The sequence below is a fragment of the Haliotis cracherodii genome, unplaced genomic scaffold (genome assembly GCF_022045235.1).
Source record: "Haliotis cracherodii isolate W230 unplaced genomic scaffold, xgHalCrac1.p SCAF_9, whole genome shotgun sequence".
Taxonomy (NCBI): domain Eukaryota; kingdom Metazoa; phylum Mollusca; class Gastropoda; order Lepetellida; family Haliotidae; genus Haliotis; species Haliotis cracherodii.
In genome coordinates, this window is record NW_027266343.1 from 7,351,438 (window position 1) to 7,375,672 (window position 24,235).

Here is a 24,235-nt window from a genome sequence, read left to right on the forward strand (position 1 = left end):
GGTAACTTTTGTGTCGGGCTGCATGAAATTTTCCTCAACTCCTTGTAGATTCTCAAGTAATTGTTTGCATTGTTTCAACAGAATCAGACATGATTTGTCGCTTATCTTTTGCAATTTTTCAATATTCAAAATGCCTGAATGCATGCAGGTAACTTTGAAGATGGTCAGAAAACACTTATGGGCCACCTAGTCCACTGTCATGTTGGGTTTTAAATTTATTCCCAACCTTGTGCAGAGGAGGAAGAGATGGGAACACATCTGATAGCAGGACTTGTGCCTGTGGCCTACCTGCAGGAGAGGTGTTAGGTCATGTCGCTGGACAGAGCAGACAGTACCATACAGAGGAGATGGGAACACTTCTGATAGCGAAACTTGTGCCTGTGCCCTACCTGCAGGAGAGGTGTTAGGTCATGTCGCTGGACAGAGCAGACAGTACCATACAGAGGAGATGGGAACACTTCTGATAGCGAAACTTGTGCCTGTGGCCTACCTGCAGGAGAGGTGGTGGGACAGACCTGACAGTACAACCATACACAGGAAATGGGAACACCTCTGATAGCAAGACTTGTGCCCGTGGCCTACCTGCAGGAGAGGTCATGGGACATGTCGTCGGACAGACCAGACAGAACAACCATACACCTGGTGAGTCCCTCCAGCTGGGGCTGTGTTGAGCTCAGGCATGCACGGCCATCAATCTGCTTCATGAACTCTACAACAGAAAACATATATTTGTAGAATGACTGTCAGTGTGCTGCAGATGGACCTTTCACAGCATATACATACTTTTCTCAATATCAAAACATTCAGTTTGGTGAAAAGTTTATGATAAATTTGATATCCCTATGTTGATCAACATATATCAGAATAACTTGAGTTAGTTGTTTTTTCTCTGCATTCTGCTAACCAGAGGCGTTCACATTTTGACCCTGTGTTTGTTTGTTTGTTGCTTAACATCGCACTCAGCAATATCCAGCTATATAACGACGGTCTGTAAATAATTGAGTCTGGACCAGACAATCCAGTGATTGATATCCTGAGCATCGCTCTACGCAATTGGGTTCAATGACATGCATCAACCAACTCAGCAAGCCTGACCACCCAATCCCGTTAGTCGCCTCTTATGACAAGCTTATGGGTTGCTGAAGACCTATTCTACGCCAGATGTTTGTGACACTGTGGGTTTTGCCAAACTAATAACATGGCTGACCTGCCTCCGGTAGGACTTTCCTCCAATTTTAAGCTGATGTTTTTTAAATACTGTTCACTGCAGCATTAATCCTGACAGAGTCATATAGTTATAAGGTACTTCTTAACCGAATCACCAATAGATTCTGGCTTAGTTTACGACGAAATACATCTTAATCTATGCATCCAAAACGATGCTTGGCAGAACTGGAAATACAATTTAATAGGTAAATCATCATGTCTAGTGATGTTTTATCTCAAGTTTCAAATTTGTAATGATCAAGTTTAATCGTATGATCTGTTCATTTCCCTGAATTCGCTGATTGGATACCATGTCATTTCTTTTCTGCAGAAGACAAACACATTTTCATTGCAGATGTTGGGATTGTGTATGCACTAGTTATGTGCTTCATTCCGGATCGCATTATAGACGGAATATAGTAATTAGCATCGATTTTGAAGGCTTGTACAGGGGGGTTGCCTTAGTGTAATTGGGGTCGCTTTATAGATCGTGATATATGGTAACCCAACCACTCACCGTGGCACAGAGTGAAGTTCAGTTCTGCTATAAAGAGGTGGCCGTACTTCTGGAGGATCATCGAGACGTTCTGGTAGGAACATCCCATGCTCTCCATAAAGCATCCCATAGTGGCTGTCAGTTGGCTGAAAGCCATAAATAACAGTTATTGATTACATAAATATACAAATCCTACAACTTTGCAGAATTATGCATTAAAATGAAAACAATATAACCCAAAATCATTTTTTACCAAGTCATAATTTAAAAGAAAACAGAAAAACTTTATTTAGAGTTCAAGATTTAAACATGTCTATGTGTTAAAAAATATGCCTTCCAAATGCCAACACTAATAATTTTACCTGCAAGCAGTTCCGTTCACTTTGTCGACTTTGTCGACCTTGACCTTGCACTTGTACCTCCAGATATAGTCATACTCGTTAACATTGAGGCATGATGGGTAATATGTGAATGGGGCCACGGTGGATAGTTCAACTTCTCCACCTTCTGAAAACACATGCACAACAGGGTCAAAACTACTGTAAGTATTCAAATATACATAACAAAGCATATCTGACAATGTTTGAACCAAACTAGAGACGGTGACTGAGTGAATGTGACATAAAAGGTGGCTCAAGTCAATGCTGGTTTTCAAAACTCACTTTCTTTGTTTGCCAACTCAAATTTACTGATGAATATTAAGCAGTTTGCCTATCCCCAGGGATTTATTTATCTGCACCTTTCTTATCGTTGTTTGGCCTTATATTCTAGCTATACAACGGGGTCCCAGACACAGATATGATTGTCTTGGGTGTCCTGGTCATGAATATGGGCGTCCCAGCCATGAAAAATGGGGGTCCCAAGGTGACCACTGACCCAACAATAACTAAGGCATAAAGCATTTGTAAAACTTACCTAAACTATTATTATTATAACGTCGTAATTCTACTTCCCATGACATCATCAAACTCTCTTTCTCATCATCACCATCGTTCGTTACGTTCTGTCAAAATTTTATCTTCCTAGTTTTGTACAGCAATTCTCTACTTTTGACTGCTCTTCATTAATTATTACTCTTCGGCTTCGATTCTCCTTCGCCATACATCGTTCATAATGCCACCTAAGTGTAAGGCATCTTTGAATCACTAGCTGGCGAGGACTGGCCGAAAACATCGGAGAACAACTGCATGTGGGACGTCATCTACAGCTACAGCACTGGGTGAGGGGTCCCAGGCAGGAATATAGGGGTCCTGGCAGGAATATAGGGGTCCCAGACAGGAATATAGGGGTCCCAGGCAGGAATATAGGGGTCCAGGCAGCAATATAGGGGTCCCAGGTGGGAATATAGGGGTCCAGGCAGCAATATAGGGGTCCCAGGTGGGAATATAGGGGTCCCAGGCAGCAATATAGGGGTCCCAGGCAGGAATATAGGGGTCCAGGCAGCAATATAGGGGTCCCAGGTGGGAATATAGGGGTCCCAGGCAGCAATATAGGGGTCCCAGGCAGGAATATAGGGGTCCCAGGCGGGAATATAGGGGTCCAGGCCACAATATAGGGGTCCCAGGCAGCAATATAGGGGTCCCAGGCGGGAATATAGGGTGTCCAGGCAGCAATATAGGGGTCCCAGGCAGGAATATAGGGGTCCAGGCAGCAATATAGGGGTCCCAGGCAGGAATATAGGGGTCCAGGAATATAGGGGTCCAGGAATATAGGGGTCCCAGGCAGGAATATAGGGGTCCAGGCAGGAATATAGGGGTCCCAGGCAGGAATATAGGCGTCCCAGGCAGGAATATAGGGGTCCCAAGGTGTCCAATGAGCCAACAATAACTAAGACAAAGCATTTGTAAAACTTGCCTAAACTATCAATGGGATTTATCCTGTCATTATTCAAAGGCTCTGAGGAATAGTTGCCATGAATATACTGTGACCCCCAAACAGGAACAAGCACCTAAGCAGGATATTCTAATTACTGAGGAATGTCAAGAATTAGTTTCTAAGGATAACATTTTCACAGACAACATTAATGTAGCAGAGTGTCAGGGTTTCAATCCCGCCTACCTGTGCACTGCATCACATCAAATCCATTCATATTGGCCTGGAAGAACGTCCTGTTTTCTACAGCCATGGTGTTCAGCTGGGACCTTTTACAGTTGTAGTTCATTCTGTTGAGAACCATGACCCCACAGCCCAACAGGTACTCATAATGCCTGTAAGGAACAGAGTTAATGTCAAGATTAGTGAGTGAGTATTGTTTTACGCTGCTTTTAGCAATATTCCAGCAATATCACGGCAGGGGACACCAGAAATGGGCTTCACACATTGTACCCATGTCGAGAATCAAACCCGGGTCTTCGGCATGACGAGCAAACGCTTTAACGACTAGGCTACCCGACCGCCCAATGTCAAGATTAAATAAAACAACACATTATTCAATTCGTGTGTGGCTTAATTGGGTCAGCTTGACATGGGTCTCTGGAAAGAGTCATGGTTGATACAGGTGATTCCTATAGGCCACTGTGATGTCAGGCTAAGTACAGCAGAAAATGGATCTGATGAACTACACGGGACTGGAGAAATCAGTTTGTTATAGGCCTATACGTTTTCGCTCCGAAACGTCCACCATCTTCGATAAAACAAAACACAATACACGTACTTGACTTGTATTAGCAGTGATCATTTTATAGTATTCAATTGATAACAATTCATCACATTCATTTAAGAACATTCAATTCATTACATTTTTAGAACATACGGGGAGGATGTATAGTTGGTCATTTTGCTGTGGGTTTCTTTTGCTGACTGCATTCGTGAAACTGCATAGGTTTAAAGTTTGTTTTACAGACAAGATTAGTCCAATTACATGTACAGGTAAGATTAACATAAAGCAAGTTTAACATGGTTAAATTGTCACCGCTAATTGCAGTCGGAAAGTGCTCGTAAAATCCCCAACCTCAGTCAGTCAGAGAGTTCACCATGTACGTAAATCTTAAATGATAATATAGAGGGGATAATTCAGGGATTTTGTAACAGTTTGTTGTGTCCATGTGTTCGCTCTCTCTGTGTTCGTTATATCTGTGTTCTGCTATAATGGCGCCAGTGATACCCAGTAGGGATTAAACAAGGGTGTGCAACTACGTGCCTAATGGCTGGCTACACATCGATGGACACAAATTTGGGATCTTTTTGAAGTTATTCATTTTCTTCAAATCAGGTGTTTCATTCAGCATTTCATGAATCATGATAATGTTAATCTCACTATTTTTGAAAAACAAGAGACCATTGCAAAACTATAACATTACCAAGTTTCATAAATCTATCACCTTATTTAATAACCTGAAAAGGGGAATTTTGAAATCCAATTTGAGGCTTAGAAATTCCTGTATTGCAAAAAATAGGTTAAGAGAGCCAAAGTTTGTCTGGGGTTTGTTAGTTGCAAATTCAAGCACATCAAGTTGTGAAACCTCAAAAAATAGAAATGGACGAACACATCAAACGTTGTCTGAATTGGAAAATACCCGAGGGTAAGGGCCAGGGGTACAAGATTCCTGTTACCACATCAATGTCTGTCTAAAGTTACTGTCCTTCTGATTTGTACTTACTTGCATCTCGACACAACATCAGTTTCTGTTGAGATTTTGTCGATGGCTTCTGGACAACTCTCCGCAACAAAGCCAAATAACTCCAAGAATGAAGGACAAGCTTGTTTCCCTTCACCTGTGAAACAATGATGGAAATGGTGAAGGCTCGGCAAAGGTTGTGCTGATAAACTTGTCAAATACTGAAGGAAATGTCCACAAAATGATAAGGGACAATCATCAATACTCTTTAATGAATATGATGTGCATATTTGTTAACACTGCAGAGTTTTATCTAGGATTCTACACGAAGTGCCCTTGGTGGGCAAATTGAGAAAAATATTACTTATTTTGTTAAAAATTATGATTTTTTAAAAGTTATTTTCCCAAAATCTGAGGTATTTTAACTTAATTTAAGTTAATGTTGAAAGATTTTGAAAGTTTGAGTTGTTTCCTGATATCAAAATTAAACAGTATACGGTACACTTAACTCGAGCACGAGCAAACTGTTAGCAAATGTACTTAAGGTCGAAATATTTCTCTGCTTCCTGGCTTACTTTAAAAAGCGAATAACATTCCCATCCAGTACTAGATAACATAGTAGTCCCTTCTTACAAGATATAACACACTGGATACTCGAGGATGGCCATGACTGTGTTGACTTACCTGTTTTGAAGCATATTTCTGGGAGTTTTGTCTCCTTGAGAATGTTGCCTTTGTAATGTACTACATTGTTCTTCACATCCTTCATGGAACACTCAAATTTCTTGCCGTTAGACATGGCCAGCCCTTTCATAGCTTCATACACACAAGAACTGAGGCCGTCCAGTATGCTGAAAGTGGGACAAGAATTTAGTCCACTTGAATCTGCATCAATTTCAGTAGATTTCCGGAATAATTGAAAATGTTATATTAACTTGTATATTCACATACTTATCTTATCTCACACTATGCATTTTTCCTTTCAGTTTTAGTGTGGAAAAGTTCTAGAACAAATCATGAAAAAAAACAATACACCCAAACATATCCCAACATCACCATGGTCACCACCTAAACAAATGGGTCTAATCCCGCGCACAGTGCCCTACACAAGCTGACCACCTGATTTAACAAGACATATCCTTCTCTTTCTTTGGGCAGACAGGCAAAGGTAACTGTGATACGGGGATAGTCAGGTGGGCATGTAGCATGTGAGATAGGATAAGTTAAAGTGTATATTGATATACTTATCCTATCTCACACTATGCATTTATCCCACGGTTGAAAAGGGGGGCACGGTTAAACCTAGCCTGTATTCGACTAAAACCTTGAGCCATACACGAGGAAGATGGCTTAAAACAATGCTTCGTCCTCAAGATAGTTACACAATTTAGCAACAAAAAGACATGACTATGTGAGCGGGTAAAACACTGTAAAAAGTGAGAAAACCTCTTTACGTAACTAGACCATAACAGCATGATATCGAGTATAACGTGTGTTATGTGTCATCATGGAAAAATGACTAGTTTTGAAGTAGGGAACCTATTCAACCATCACTTTATAACTAATTTGGAAGAGATCTCCAGTCAATAAGTTCTTCAAGACAGCCCTCTACATATGCTCAAGGATGTAAGGTGCTTGGCATCTTCTTTAACACTTCGTCAAAAATATAAAATACCATGAAGCATGCTAAGACGAGTAGAACAATACAATATCCATAAGAGGATCTTCCAACAAAGACTGAGACATCACAAGCTCAAAGCAGAGGTGAGCAGGTAAGAGTTCTTGGGACACTGTCGAAACAGCTGTACCTTGTGGCAACTTCTATGTTGAAGACTAGAGTCTCTACAGGAGAGCTGCTTCACCCTCCTATGAGGTCTAATGACAATAACCAGAGGATGACATTACAATATTTATTCACTTTACAGGAGACGGTGTACAAGTCCGCTGCAGAGCATACACTGTATCATCTGCACTTATGGACTTCCGTCAACTGTTGCGCCAAGACCAAACTGGCTAAGGCCTTGAACATCAGTGACTGATATGTCTCGTTTTGTTTGTTTGTTTGTCCACACTGAGCAATATTCCAGCTATATGACGGCGGTCTGTAAATAATCAAGTCTGGACAAGACAATCCAGTGATTGACATCATGAGCATTGATTCAGGCAATTGGGATACGATGACATGCATCAACCAAGTTAGCGAGCCTGAACACCCGATCATGTTAGTTGCCTTTTTCGACTAGCATGGGTTGCTGAGGACCTATTCTCTACCCGGGATCTTCAGAGGTCGTCTTGTTGATAGTGGGAAGTGAAGACTGTGTTGGACTTCAGGGGGCAACCTATGTCTGCTGCAGTTGATGTGCAGCACCATCGTGGATGCAGCTGCTCTAGTCTTGTGTGGATTAGATGTCGCAGGGAGTGGCACACTACAGCGAAGGTGGTAGCCCCAAACATTGTTGGCGTAGTCGGGGATAAAAGGGCATCATAACATCGTAGAAGCTTTGGGGTAAATATGCAAAGTTCTAACCGGGCATAATGAGATGTCTTCATGGTCATCTGGGTTCAAAATGGAGGTTAAGGAAGGGATGGTCAACAGTTGATCTGGTTGACAGTACCCTTCAAAGGCTTTTCACTTATGGTCGTACAAGGCCTTGGGAGGGGTGTGATGAGCGGCACTGATGGTCTTGGCTACTCTCATAGAACAACCCTTGGCTATGAGTGACTTTTGGAGCACAGCCAAACACAGATGGAGAGTGTCCGGCCATAGGTGCAGGAGAGAATCTCTTTGCATTGATAGATGATGGTACCTCTTTTCTGTGATGTTTACCAGAACTTTGAACCAACTTCGTGCTGGCCAATAAGGTGCGACCCAAAGCAGTTGAAGCTGTTTGTTGATTGCTGCCTTTTGAAAACCTGACATAGAAGGCTGGTAGAGTGGAGGGCGTAGGCATTGAAATTTTCCCACAAGATGGCCATAGCATCATGGTGATTGTACAAAGAAGCACGATGGAAATCATGCAAAAATTTGGCTGATCTTCAAGATACTGCGTGTTGAAAGTCTTCATCATCCAGAGCTTATCCCAGACTTTCTTTCGGGACCGGCTTGGTCGACTCTCCAGTGTGCCTGCCGGGGTGAAGGAGACTGTCCAGGGATTTGATGACTTGCATCCCTATTGTCCTTGGCCACATCCTCTGCAATGGCGACCGATTGCAGTCATGGTGCCCATGTGATGTGACAGTAAAGTCCACAATGCCTTGGAACTTATGTTGAAGTATCGTGGCACCTCTGATGTAGGCTTCTTATTCTAACTTGGCATGAGCAACAGACATGGCAAGCACCTTTGTAGCCTATAACACTGTGGATATGAGCGGACAAATGCATCAAATTGATGTATCTATCCCGATATTCAATAATGGAACTATAGAAGATCACTTTGGATTGAATGTGGTGATGTCGCCATACAGTTCTGGCGCTGTGGAGGAAGTAGACACTCCATACATGCCGGTACCTGTCAGATCCTCGGAAGAATAGGTCTTCAGCAACCCAAGCTTGCCATAAAAGGCGACCATGCTTGTCTTGAGAGACGACGAACGGGATCCGAAGGTCAAGCTCACTGACTTGGTTGATGCATGTCATTGTATCCCTAGACGCTCTCTACCGTATTTTCTTGAGTATAGTGCGCACCCATGTATAATGTGCATCCCCCTCTAGCGGATTCAGTATTTTTAAAAAAAAAAATTCGAACATCAAGCTCAGAAAAAATGACAACGTAGATCTACCCCTTCAGCGAATTCCGGTAAACTAACGGGTGATGAGAAACTTGGTCAATACAAATTCGATATTTGAGATAAAAATCACCAGACATGTTTATTTACCGTTTAAATTGTATTTTTTGTTCTGCTAGGCATTGTTTTACATCCAGGGATGAAGATTACCTTGTGCATTTTCTCGTAAACTAAGCCCGAAACAGCAATCATCTGTACACACATTTTCTTGGAATCTACCGGTGATTTGCTCAAGACACACCCAATGATATAACTTGACAGGATTTTAATGCAAAGATCGGCAAAAATTGCATCTGAAACTATTTTTTTATCAGGAATAATATATTCCAATATCTTGTTTATTTAGTTGCAGCTTTTACTAAACATATTTTAAATAATAATAACCCTAAGCGAAGCAGCTGATCGCTATTGCCCGTTATTATTTTTCACATGGAACCAGTCTGACCAGTTACCGTCAAGGCTCACGCGCACGTGATCGCGTGAACTACATGTTGACATAGAATCGTCAAACTATAACAAATATGACTTTTAACGAGTCAAAGTATGGCATTTATGATATATGTATTCATTCTCTGTCAACTAATGTTCGTTTCAAGGCGTCAATAGCGGTAATCTGACCAGGGTGGCTGTTAATAACAGTGAGTTGTGCGATCTTCCGATCGCTTCACATACGATTTCACCGAAATAAATGAAAACAATATTAAAAGGAATTTTGAATAAAATCAATGAAATAAGTTACATACATAAGTCCAGATATACAAAGAAAACTTTTTTATAGCCAGACAGTGTAATTACATGATTAATTTGCATACTTCAGTATGGATTTGTTGACATGGTATTTCCGGTGTTACGTGCTCACGCTAATATCATTCCATGCGGAAAAAAACATCAAAACTACTTATTTTGTGTATAATGCGCAACACCTTCTACACAGCTGTGTTTTTGGGGAAAAAAGTGCGCACTATACCCAAGAAAATACGGTACTTCTGACGTCTGAATGAAACAAAGGCCTTATCCAGGTTTGAGGCGAGATCGGACATGACTGGCTTGGGGGGCCGGGTTAGGGACGACATAGGAATTATGACAAACACCCTGTAAAGACAAACGCCAACTGATGATGTAGCAGGAGGAAGCTCACAAAAATACTCAAAAATGTTTTTTCTATCTTCGAACATATCTCCACACTGTGGCAATGAGAAAGAGAATGATATGTCAGGTGAAATCAGGTGAAGTCAGTTTGTGTAGGGTCGCTATGCACAGGATTACAATGAGTGACCCATTTGCTTAGGTTGTGACCATGGTGATGTTGGGATACGTTTATGTGTTATGTTTTTTTAGGCATGAGGCTTTGTTCTAGGGAGTTTCCACACCGAAATCGAAAGAATGAAAAATGCATAGTTTGAGATTGGATAAGTTCAAAAACTAAGGAACATTACAAAGTTTATCATATTTGTTTCTTTCAAGGACATGTATTCTGAAATCATTTTTTACTGGTCAGTGTATCATTATTGCAAACATAATCTTTGACCGTGTGTTCAGTTATAATAAACTTGGCAAATACTTTCGAAATTTCCCATAATTTATAAAATGCAAATTAATTAATCTTTCAGATTAACTAAGATCGTGGTTAGTTCACAGTTACCTCCCTTCTAGGAGCAATTGCATAATTTCCTACATTCCGGGCCTCAACATGGCAATGTTCACAAGCTTCTAAAGAGCATACAATGGCTGACCCCTAAGATGACTTGAACCAGACACCTTCATTCAGCAAAGGGTCACAGAAACAATTTCTCTGGAATTTTTTATTGATCAAACAACAAACAAAGACTAGGAGAAGGCTCTGTCCTGAAACCCCATGGGGACCTGAAAATAATGAGAACTTACTTGCAGTCTCCTTTGGTCTCATTTGAGTGTACTTGGTCCAGATAATCTGGACAGTTGAAGTGAGCCATGTAGTTGACAGCATTGCCATCCAAGCAAATGTTATCTGCTCTGGTAGGTGCAAAGTTGATATTTTTCACCTGACCATTGCCATCTGCATAAGACACAAATAAATCATAAATAATGTCAGATCACTTAGGCCAGAAAAACTTTCTTCCTCACTACCAAATATCCCACCTCAAGCCATTTTGTTGACCCTCAAGTATCTACAGGCAAAGAAAAATTGTGTGTGTTCTTTTATTTCTTCACTACGAAAGCCTAATGGTGCCACCTTGGTAGCATACATGGAAATTATTTGTTATTTTAATCATTTGTTTGGTATCCTCAAAATCACAAGTTTTTCCTCATTACCTCGATTACATTTTCATAATTTCAATTATTTCTCATTATTTCAAGTTTATTTCAAAAACTCGAAATTTTGAGAAAATAATTAAATGTATGAGAAACTAATCAAAGTAATGAGAAAAAACTTGTAATTTTGATTTTTAAAAGACGTTTTAAATAATGAGAAAACAATTGAAACTACAAGAAACTATTTTGAAATTTTGAGTTTTGGCAAAAGGACTCAAAATCTAGCATTAATGGACATTAGTGACTTTGGGATGTGTGTTTCTCTTTATTATGACATCATAATTTGTTCAATCCATTAGATTTTGTGCGAATTTTAAGTATTCATGCAGATTATATTTGAATATAAAAAGCAGGTTTTGTTTAGTGTGTGTCTTTTGTTTTCAAACTTTTGACATTTTCGCCTGATGATTACATATCCAGGTGAGCTACAGTGCCGTTGCCCTATTATTTTTAAAACTTCTTGCAAGAGGTTTACAGAGGCAAGTATGCATTATTAGAGAAGTAAGAGCATAGTCAAAACAAGTTTAATGAAAACAAATTTAAACATTGCAAAAACAAACACATTTTGTGTTGAATCCCATAATTAAGTAAATTAATATCAAATTTCATTAAAATTTGTACAAAAAAAGGCAGAATAATGATCATAACCATCTCTGTCAATATTGAAATTCGGATTCGAACCTCTTGAACATATTCAGGAGTTATCATTGGTGGGAAAAAGTAACAGCTTCATTGATCGAATTGTTTTTTGAGAAGACATTGTTTACAGTACAAAGGGAAAGTATTATAACACGAGGCAGGTGCATGGCCAAAATGCAAAAGTATAAAGTTAACAATTAATAATATCGTGAAAAGAGAACATGAGTGTTGAGTTCCACTACTAACTATACAAGTACCTAATTTCAAGACATTTTGAAAGAAAATGGTTTAATCATGGTCAAAGAAGTTTCAGCTTTCAGTAAAGTCATCTGCAATGGTCAAATCAAGGTTAAACTTTAAAGTATCCCAATAACTTGGAACATATATACATTTTGAACTCCACAACAAGCTACACATAAAAAACAATTTCATTATCAATTTTCAAAATCAGATTCAAACCTCTTGAACAAATGCGGTCATCAATGGGAACAAGTTCTCAGCTTCATTGGTGCAGAGGTTTCTGAGGAGATGATGTTTGAGATGGACGAAGCACAATTCACGTTCAAACGTCAGACATGACATATGCTCACACGACTTACAGTCAGGTGTGCTCAAAATTGGAAGAAGTTGGTTGGTTGGTTTGTTTGTTTGTTGTTTTACGCCGTACTCAGCAATATTCCAGCTATATGACGGCGGTCTGTAAATAATCGAGTCTGGACCAGACAATCCAGTGATGAATATCATGAGCATCAATCCACGCAATTGGGATTGATGCCATGCATCAACCAAGTCAGCGAGCCTGACCACCGATCCCGTTAGTCGCCTTTTACGACAAGCATAGTCACCTCTTACGGCAAGTATGGGTTGCTGAAGACCTATTCTACCCTGGAATCTTCACGGGTCTGGAAGAAGTCAAATGATTAACCAATGAAAGCAATCAGGTCACTGCCAGAACTTCATGCCATGGAGGGTAAGGCACTTTATTTTCCAAACATGGCTCCCGCAGGATATACAGCTTCAGTTCAAGCATTATCACCAGAGAATATGCTCTTATGAGCACAATCACCAACTGTTTGACCAAGGCAAGCACAGCAAGAACATACCTGCACACTTGGATGTAAGTGGTGCCATGCTGGGATCCTTCTGGGAGACAAAGTAGTTGGCAGCACTGGACACATGGTACACATGGCAGTCCTTTCTGAAGAAGTTCACCATGAACTTCAGACAGCTCACATAGAACTCATAGGGGCTGTAACAAGAATACAGGAGTACACATGCATGTGAATATAGGGTTTGGACTGCTTTACCACATAGTTTATGAATATAGTCAAATTAACAGAAAGGATAGACAGGTTCTGTGACTCACCTGTATGCTTTCATATTAGATGTAACATAATGCAGAATAGTCCTACTTAGAATATTTATGCCTTATGTAAGTTTATTCATTGAGAAATGTTTTTTTCGCTTGTTCTCCATTGTAATCAGCAGTATCAAAGCCAGATGACACAGCAGCCTGAGAATAATCATGCCAAGTCCAGGCACACCAATGGTCAAATAATATTGGCTTAAATATTTATATATCTAACTTATTTCTCAAAGAGTTCCATTGTAAATTTTTTTACAGTTAGAAAGGCTTTAATAATCAGGAGGAAAAAGTTTCAAAGAAGATATGAGTGAGTATGGTTTTAGGCCAGTTTTAGCAATATTTCAGCAATATCACGGCAGGGGACACCAGAAATGGGCTTCACACATTGTACCCATGTCGGGAAATGAACCCAGATCTTCGGGGTGACAAGCGAACGCTTTAACCACTCGGCTACCAGACCACCCCTCAAAGAAGATGTGAGTCAAATGCAGAATAATCAACATACAGGCGCTGCAATTCAACTTGGAGCGACTGAGGAATACAAAGAATTCATTTAGATTTATTACCGTTTGGCCAATGCAAACATATAAATTGTTTACGTGTTTCTCTCTATATTATTAGCCTATTTCATCAATCAATGTTGGAGCAATAGTGATTCAGTGTAAAAAATCATAGCAATTCCTTAGCTTGTAGCTATATGGCATTAACACAAAACTTGGCATCTTTTGTTTACTATGCGGGCTGGTGTATCTACACACATGACCAACATTAGACAGTATGATTCACTCTTAATACACAACACAACTATCCAAATAGGAGACTAAAGTAAGAACAAATTCAAACAAATGACTTGTAATCAGCTTTCTTATTTCTGTCTAAAAGGTTGTTTGGTTGGTTTGTTGTTTAATGCCACACTCAGCAATATTCCAGCTTTTTGACGGCAGTCTGTAAATAATCGAGTCTGGACCAGACATTCCAGTGATTGATATCATGAGCATCGATCCATGAAATTGGAATCGATGACATGCATCAACCAAGTCAGCCAGCCTGAACACCCGATTCCGTTAGTCGCCTCTTACGACAAGCATAGTCGCCTTTTACGGCAAGCATGGGTGGCTGAAAACCTATTCTGCCTCGGATCTTCACAGGTTTCAGTCTTAAAGAACATATAACTTACTTGCAATAGTCTCCCTCTTTGGTTGCCATGTCCACAAACTTTTCATATGCAGCCTTACAGTGGGACGCTACGTCCATAACGGCTGATTCACATGGTGAAGGCTTGTAAACTGGTTCAAAGTCTAAGCTTTCTTCATCCAATTCTATATCAGATACGGGTTCTTTGTCAGGGTTATTCTTAAGCTCTTCCTTCATCCGTTGTATCCCCTCTTTGAAAACCTCTTTCATTTTTGTTGGCTGTTTAATGATGACCAAGATATCTGGTTTTACCTCAGCTTGGGGCACAGGGTTGAAGATGATGATGAAGATAACGATGACACTTCCTTGGCTGTTGAGGAAAAATACTGGTATTGTTTTGTTTGTTTGCTTGTTTGTTTGTTGTTTAATGCCACACTCAGCAATATTCCAGCTATAAAACGTCAGTCTGTAAATAATCATGATGTAAATCACTGGATTGTCTGGTCCAGACTTGATTATTTACAGACCGCCGTCATATAGCTGAAATATTGCAGAGTGTGGCGTCAAACAACAAACAAACAAACACACAAATACAGTTGTAAGTAAAAAGGGTTTATGTTTTAGAACCATTTACAGGTTTCAGATCAGAATTTGTTTGAAATGAAAAACACAAGAATGAAAAATGTTGTTTTTTAGGTTAAACAGTTCTGACACCATCCAGAGCCAATTAAAGGTTTGTTTTGTATAGAAATGCAATGAAATATCAGTTCATATAAAAACACTAAAATCTACAGAAAATGATTGACAGAAAAGTTATAGTTCTAAAAAACCTACAAAAGGCTTAGCTATATATGGTTAAATAAGAACATCTTAAAATTACCATAAACGTCATAAGGTGTTTCTCAAATTGACAGACATGATGGCATATTGTGGAACAGATCTGATCTGACCTGTTGAGATCTTTTCAATTGACGGAACAGGCATGTAAAGTTTCAGCTTCTGTGGTCCCTTGGGTATTTAGATTTTTTTATCTTATTTGTTATTTAATGTCACACTCAGCAATATTCCAGCTATATCACGTCGGTGTGTAAATAATCAAGTCTGGACCAGACAATCCAGTGATTGACATCTTAAGCATTGATCCATGCAATTAGTATACGATGACATGCATCAACCAAGTCAGCAAACCTGACCACCCGATCTGACGCATGTCAGCGATCCAAATTGCGTGGATCGATGTTCAGGATGTAAATCAATGGATTGTCTGGTTCAGACCAGATTAATTACAGACCGTCGTCATATAGCTGGAATATTGCTGAGTGCAGCGTAAAACAACAAACCAAAACCAAAGCCCTATACTTTCATACTGTTTGCGAGAGATGTTGGAAGGATCTTATCCCAGTTTTGTCACAGTCCTTCTCTTGGCTGTCCAAAAAGTTATCCACAGCTGCAATGATGTCATTGTTCCAGTTAAAATGGGTTCCAGCTAGAGCTGTTTGGGAACAGGTGGAAGTCAGGAGAATAGAGACAGTGCTAAAGGGGTTCAAAGCCTTACTCTTGGATTGTAGTCATGCCTACTGAACTATAGTAATATGATGCTCAGTCAATCACCAGTCGGTCATCACAAAATTGTGGATTCTCTGGACCATTTCTGTTTTTGCTGATGTGACAGGTCTTCAAGGAATGGGGCAGTCTTCAAGGCTCATCTGCCATGCTTAAACTTTGCTACCCACATTCCCTATGTTCTCATATTTTCATTGATGGCTTATGGCGTTAAGCCCTTTCTTTTGCAAATACTTGATCATTGTATATTCCAACACCGAGTTAAGATCAAATGCTGAATCGGCATAAATTCTGATACCACTGCTCCTTGACTGAAGAAGAAGCCTCTGTAGTTGACACCCTCTCTCAGGGGTGCAAGGCTGGACAGTAAACTATAAGTCACCACTGTATCACCAGTTACTCTCAAAGAGCACTGTGTTATCGATGTTTATAAAGACATGGTAGAAACACAAAACCAGTCTTACTTCATGAGTTACAACAGTAAATAGATGGTATTCCTGTAAAAGCACAATGTGCTATCTACAGAAACACAAAGAAAGGCTTATTTTGCTATAGTAAAAAAAATCCTGAGACTAAGACAATTTATCTAGAACTAGATGACTACAAGAAACCCACTAATCTAGATCTAATTCAGACCTTAGAGTAGTCTCTACTGTAAACATAAGGTTTGGACTTCTAACAACAGTGTAGGAATATCTAGGATATGTAAACACTAATATGTATAAACTAGCATCGAGCCCCTATAGGTACTTCCATCCTGAAGAAATACTCACCAAGACGTTCTCTCACTCGTAACATTACAGCTGGCAAATAACCATGTTCAAAACATGTCACATAAAAGTTACTGCAACTAAACACACTGCTGACACAAATACTTTATCAATGATACTCCAGGTGAAAGAATCTTCTAAACATACCAAAAAGATTTGGTTTTTCCTTTTATATATTTAGGCTGTGAAAACAACATGCTAGTTTGCCATTTTTCATTCAAAATAAGACATTTTGAAAATAATTCTTTGAACAAAATAAACATATATGGTAAAGTTATTTTAGTGTTACAATGCTTGATGCTTTTTTCACCTAAAATATCTGAAACCAATAAACAAACAGGAAAGATGACATAAAACATGAAGCTGGTACAGATGATGGATTGAGACAGAGAACAGTCATCTTACCTCATGGATGAAACCTCGGTGCGGTTGTACAATTCACTCATGTTACTGTTCTTCATGACTTCATCAACCTGAAATATACATGTCGCTACTGAAGTTGCAGTCGGTGATCATTGGTCATCTCCATTGCAGCAAAGTGATATCACAATAAAGAATGGACTTATAAATCTTCAGAGTGATAAGCACATGCTTCCCTAACATGGCTTCCCAACCAATACCCTAAGCAATCAATAGCAATATTCCAGCCATGTGAAAACAGGGGACAACAGTGATAGCAATATTCCAGCCATTTGAAAACAGGGGACAACAGTGATAGCAATATTCCAGCCATGTGAAAACAGGGGACAACAGTGATAGCAATAATCCAGCCATGTGAAAACAGGAGACAACAGTGATAGCAATATTCCAGCCATGTGAAAACAGGGGACAACAGTGATAGCAATATTCCAGCCATGTGAAAACAGGGGACAACAGTGATAGCAATATTCCAGCCATGTGAAAACAGGGGACAACAGTGATAGCAATATTCCAGCCATGTGAAAACAGGGGACAACAGTGATAGCAATATTCCAGCCATGTGATAACAGGAACAACAGTGATAGCAATATTCCAGCCATGTGACAACAGGGGCAACAGTGATAGCAATAGTCCAGCCATGTGACAACAGGGGCAACAGTGATAGCAATAGTCCAGCCATGTGACAACAGGGGTCAACACTGATAGCAATGTTCCAGCCTTACGACAACAGGGGTGAACACTGATAGCAATGTTCCAGCCATGTGACAACAGGGGCAACAGTGATAGCAATATTCCAGCCATATGACTGACCTGGGCAACAACTTTAGCAGACATGTTCTTGAACTCCTCGCTGGTGGTGTCGTTGAGTGCGTTGTTCCACTGCTGGTTGGCCACGGTCAAGGAGGCATTGTAGTCAGGCACTGCAACAAGTCTCAAACCAGTTATCACACATTTCATTTATTCATCTTTACCTTTGGTTTCACATGATCATAGTTAAATGTTTGCCTGTAGTTCTGATGAACAAGCACTGTTCATATTAAAGTAAAGTGATGTCCAAGTGTCACAATCTGTAAGTTGAGAAATATTGTTCTGTGGATGCAGTGATACGATTGCCCTGCCAATACACATCAATATCAGTATTACCCATGAAGGTCCGGGGTAGAATAGGTCCTCAGCAACCCATGTTTGACGTCAAAGGCAACAATGCCTGTCGTAAGAGGCAACTAACAGGATCTGGTGGTCAGGCTCGCTGACTTGGTTAATGCATGTCATCGTATCCCAATTGCGTGGATCAATGCTCATGATATCAATCACTGGATTGTCTGGTCCAGACTTGATTATTTACAGACCGCCATCATGTAGCCAGAATACTGCTGAGTGCAGCGTTAAACAACAAACCAACAATAACAGTGTAAGCAATGAAAGCAAATATGCCAAGTCTCGAGCTGAACAAAAATATTTTCCTATTGGTCACCAGTAGAGTAACTATTCATCCTGGCAGCCATTGTTGACCTTTTTATCATCATCTTAACCTGCTCTTTGGACAAAGATTAGGTAAGTAGCATGTAGGACTTATTAAGCGATACCATATTCCAGATATATAACATTGTCAGTTCTCCACAGGGGTGCATACACTATTTTCCTCAATATGAATGGATGAATTTTCAAGGGATTAGGTGGCTTTCTTAGATACATGGGTCATTTTTAAACAGAACACACACAAACCAGAATTTGACCTATACTGCAAGACAACAGATACGCTCTTCTATCTGCCATACACTTCTTGCAATCCACATCTGAGATCTCAAGGTCAAAGTACCTCATAGCCAATTACTATGACTCAAAATGATAAGCACCTTGCAATCGTAATAAGAGTTCCACAGCAATAACTTGGTCATGTATACCTGAGGAGAGGCTATCCTATGAAAATCTTAATGGATAAAAAACTTAGAGCAAACATCAGAGAGAACATTCCTCTTAACAAAAAAACCCAAACTTTCTGAAGACACTAAACCAGCTATCTTCATCATAGATTACTGCACAATTCAGTTCCACAATCAAGAACTGGCTTGCTTGTTTGATGTTTAACGCAGCACTCAGCAATATTTCAGCTATTTGACAGCGGTCTGTAAATTATTGAGTCTGGACCAGACAACCCATTGATTGACATCAATAGCATCGATCCACGCAATTGGGATACGATGACATGCTTAACCAAGTCAGCAAGCTTGACCACCCGATCCTGTTAGTCGCCTCTTTTATGGCAAGCAATGGGTTGCTGAAGACCTATACCAAGCCGGATCTAATGATCTTGCACCTTCTAGCAGGGTCAGATGCTTGCACACATAAAAAATGTCAAAGTCCCTCACATCACAACTATACAGGAAGAACCACACACAAAGAGATATCACCGGGAAAGCAGCCATGACATACCCACCACCAAACCCACAACTACAGTATTCCCGCTGGCTTTTGAAACTGCCAGTCCTTGTGGACTGGCAACTCTTAAAATTACCAGTCCCTCCTAATTTTTGCCAGTCCAAACTTTCAACAAATAAAAAAACGCATGAAAATTATTTGGTTTCAATTCTTTCAACATCATGTTCAGTGCGAAGATGTCATCTCTGAAGTAACTTAGTTTGATCTATATGTCATTTACACAAACTTCAGTCACAATTTTCTCTTCTTTTTTTTTAATATTCGAGACGAAGTTGCTATAAATGGATATTTAACCTAGAAACAGACAAGGAGAGACCCTGATGGTAACAGACATGCAGACTTTGTTTGAAAAAATGTACTCATATGAATATCACAGATGTTTTGTTCAACAACAAAGATTTATAAGGTACTTAATTTGCCGGTCCACAGGGACTGGCAGTCACATGAATTACCGGTCCAAGCCTAATTTTACCGGTAAAAAACTGGTAATTACCGGTAAACGGGAACACTGAACTAGCGGTCAAACTGTCACTAAACTGGATGACAATTGCCAAAAAAATCTGCCAAATCTGCATGAATGTTCACAAACGACAGGCAAGAAATACAAGTGCTCCACACACTTTAGCTGCAAGAGTAGAAACCTAACCTACTTACTCAACTGCTCAAAACGTGGTAAACAATATGTAGGAAAATCAAAACATCATTTCTACATTCTACTTAACGAACGCTTTACCAACCAGAGAGACAAACTTGTCACCAACCATTTCACCTCAACTGGGCACTCCACCAGAGGCCTACAATACCAAATCATACAACTGCCAAAATCAGACCCTGTGTCAGAACAGGGCACAACCAAGCACCGACCCACCAAACTGGAATGGACCATCGATTTCAAAACTACAAAAATGACAAGATCTAATCCTGGAGTTCCCAAACCCCTCCTATTGCCCATTGTCAAGTAGAAGCATTAAATCAGAATCTTGTCCCCTTGTCTCAGATCATATAGATATGAGGTTAGGTGAGATGAAATTGGGTTTAACGTTGCCTCCAAGATTATTGCACTCATATGTGCATGCATGTGTGTGTGTGACTGCTTTTACTAGTTTGGACTGATGCTGATTTATAGTGCTACCTCACTGAGATACCATGCCACAGTTTAACATGAATACATCTCACAGACACAGTATATGACTCCGAGCCAAACAGTCCTTAGTTTTAGGCCCTTAATGCCGATGGTAACAACAAGTATGACGCGGCCGGGGATCGAACCCTGGACCTTCCGCTCTCCAGGCGGACACTGTACCACTAGACCACAGGGGCAGTCGATATAGATATGAAGATGAGCAGTCAAAACAGCAAAGGCTGTTTCATATAGTTTTATAGATATTCTGCCTATCTGTGAATTTTTGGTTTTTTTTAACATTAATAGCAAGAGCAACTCAACACGTAAAATAGCAAAGGGTCCAATTGGATGTCTTGATGGTCGAGTCAATGAATGTAATATCATCTCGACGGTCGAGTCAATGAAAGTAATGATGTCTTGACGGTCAAGTCAATGAATGTAATGAAGTCTGATGTCTCCAGCAGATTTTTTTTTTTGTTCAACAATGAAACTGGAAAAGTGGTTGATGGCTACAAACAGACCGGCCCTATCTGTGACCCCTGCTAACTCCATTGTATTGTCTACAAAACATTACTCACCAACTTCCGGCTCTGGAGGTGGAGTTGTGGTTGGAGCTGCTATTGTAGTTGTAGTTACAACTGACTGGGTTGTTGTTACTACATCTGGCTGGTTGCTGGTTGTTGATGCTGTCTGGACTGTTGTGGTGGCTTGTGTAGTAGCTGCTTCTGTTGCTGCTTGAGTTGTTGCTGCTTGTGTAGTAGCTGCTTGAGTTGCTGCTTGTGTAGTAGCTGCTTGTGTTGCTGCTTGTGTAGTAGCTGCTTCTGTTGCTGCTTGAGTTGTTGCTGCTTGTGTAGTAGCTGCTTCTGTTACTGCTTGAGTAGTAGCTGCTTGTGTAGTAGCTGCTTGTGTAGTAGCTGCTTGTGTAGTAGCTGCTTCTGTTACTGCTTGAGTAGTAGCTGCTTGTGTAGTAGCTGCTTGAGTTGTTGCTGCTTGTGTTGCTGCTTGAGTTGTTGCTGCTTGTGTTGCTGCTTGAGTTGTTGCTGCTTCTGTTGCTGCTTGAGTTGTTGCTGCTTGAGTTGTTGCTGCTTGAGTTGTTGCTGCTTCTGTTGCTGCTTGAGTTGTTGCTGCTTCTGTTGCTGCCTGAGTTGTTGCTGCTTGAGTTGTAGCTGCTTGTGTAGTTGCTGCTTGAGTTGTTGCTGCTTCTGTTGCTGCCTGAGTTGTTGCTGCTTGAGTTGTAGCTGCTTGTGTAGTTGCTGCTTGAGTTGTTGCTGCTTGTGTTGTTGCTGCTTGTGTTGTTGCTGCTTGAGTTGTTGCTGCTTCTGTTGCTGCCTGAGTTGTTGCTGCTTGAGTTGTTGCTGCTTGTGTTGTTGCTGCTTGAGTTGTTGCTGCTTCTGTTGCTGCCTGAGTTGTTGCTGCTTGAGTTGTTGCTGCTTGAGTTGTTGCTGCTTGAGTTGTTGCTGCTTGAGTTGTTGCTGCTTGAGTTGTTGCTGTTTGAGTTGTTGCTGCTTCTGTTGCTGCCTGAGTTGTTGCTGCTTGAGTTGTTGCTGCTTGAGTTGTTGCTGCTTGAGTGGTTGCTGCTTGTGTTGTTGCTGCTTGTGGGGTTGTTGTTGGTGTGGTGGTCATTGTGGTGGTTGTAGTTGTGGTCACAACAACTGTTTCTACACTTGAGCTGTCAAATGTTGGACCTGTATTGATATTATTTCTGGCTCTCTCTTTGGCCCTCTCTGCAAAGGCCTCTTTCACCACCACCTGGAATGTCTGTGGGTTGGCCTTATAGTTGGCTACCTGCTGTTTCTGTGACACAGTCATTTCCACAGTCTCCGTCTTGAAGAAAACTTCAACCTTGGCTATCACACTACCAGAACTGTAACATTTGGAGATATAAATATAAAATATATAAGAAATAAAAAAATGGTTTTTTTAGCCATGTAACAACTGAATATAACAATGTCTTTTTTACCATGTAATGATTGAAGATAACCTAACACAGAATCTGAGATTGAAATACATGAAAAATATATAGTGCCATGTCGTTGTAGCTCACCTGGATATGCAGTCAACAGTTCAAAATGTCATCACTGCAACTAAAGCTATTCAAATATTTTCAAATGGACAAGTGTCTCAACAAATACTACAACAAATAATAAAAGTGGGATTGTCAGTCAATGGTTTATTGCATCTATGTATCGAGCTTGAAAGTAGTTCCTGCTAGGTGCCCTCATTTGCATATTTATAGGATTGTGATACCAAGTTTATCGTATTGGTTTATTGCAATGTAACACCAGTTATAATATGATAAATAAGTTTTCAATATCGCTGGTGAACATATTCAGATGCCACCACTGGGTGAAACAAATATGTGGAGGTTCAGATTTAGTTGTCCAGTGCTTTCTCGTGAGAACATTTTCAGGCAACGTGTCAACACTTAGAATGGCATGGTATGCTGTTCATGATATTAATCACTAGTTTGATTGGTCCAGGTTTTTTATTTACTATCCGCTGTCTGCCGGAATATTGCCAAGTGTTGTTTAAACTAACAAAAGATTTGTTTTGGTCGATTTCCTTGTCAACGTCTTAGATAAGACAGCTCCAGTTAATCCAGTTTTCCTGTATCACATCATGCATGAAGTGTTCACTTACCTGAGACCTGACACCATGCTGAAGTTGTACACATCTTTCACAGGACTGGCAAGGAAGACAGAATCAAGCTGAAGTTGAAAGAAGGGACAATAAAGACTATTTTCCAACAAGGAGGCCCAGGGTGGCAAGCAGGCTTCACAGCAATGCACACTCACTCACTCACTCACTCACTCACTCACTCTCACTCTCACTCTCTCACACACACACACACACACACACACACACACACACACACACACACACACACACACACACACACACACACACACACACACACACACACACACACTGTTTGGACAACTAAAACTGAAATTCGTCTGTACTCTGCTTCCATTCTTGTGATCGGAGATTTTGTCATCAAAAGCATATTTTAGATTTTCTTATTTTGGGGTTTATGGACATGATTGACCGGAGCCAAAAGCCACAATTATAAAATGAAATACAAAATAGTTACAAGTTATTCTTTTTGCCCCACAGCCCATTCTTTGATGGAATAGAAAAAATGAAAATATATAATTTCAAAATCATACCAAACTAAATTGGCTATTCACATGATTAACCAGCTGTAACCCTATAAATAATCACAACTGATCAAATGCACTGTATGTGGTGTCATCACTGATTTTCAATGATCCATTCATATTATTTTCACAGCTATTTTGCCCTTTACGCCAAATGGAATCTGTTTCGGCGAATAATCTACACTGGTTATTTTCTTGCATTGACAGTTATCAGTATAAAGCGAAGAAAGCCTTCTCAAGAGCACAAACATAATACATGTTACTATAAAACTACTAACCATCC

The 24,235-nt window shown here is 40.2% G+C and overlaps 1 protein-coding gene across 1 annotated transcript in view; it reads right to left on the reverse strand.

Annotated features, from left to right (window-relative positions):
* LOC139452728 (uncharacterized) overlaps positions 1-24,235 on the reverse strand; it is a 143,866-nt gene that overhangs the window by 89,229 nt on the left and 30,402 nt on the right. The window contains exons 6-18 of the mRNA XM_071234304.1: positions 23,432-23,499; positions 21,370-22,655; positions 18,040-18,149; positions 17,215-17,282; positions 14,520-14,846; positions 13,080-13,225; positions 10,930-11,080; positions 5,944-6,110; positions 5,302-5,416; positions 3,761-3,909; positions 2,065-2,209; positions 1,724-1,848; positions 583-709 (exon numbers count right to left, since the gene is read on the reverse strand). Of these exons, the coding sequence (XP_071090405.1) occupies positions 583-709; positions 1,724-1,848; positions 2,065-2,209; positions 3,761-3,909; positions 5,302-5,416; positions 5,944-6,110; positions 10,930-11,080; positions 13,080-13,225; positions 14,520-14,846; positions 17,215-17,282; positions 18,040-18,149; positions 21,370-22,655; positions 23,432-23,499 (2,984 nt within the window). The remainder of the gene's footprint in view (positions 1-582; positions 710-1,723; positions 1,849-2,064; positions 2,210-3,760; positions 3,910-5,301; positions 5,417-5,943; positions 6,111-10,929; positions 11,081-13,079; positions 13,226-14,519; positions 14,847-17,214; positions 17,283-18,039; positions 18,150-21,369; positions 22,656-23,431; positions 23,500-24,235) is intronic.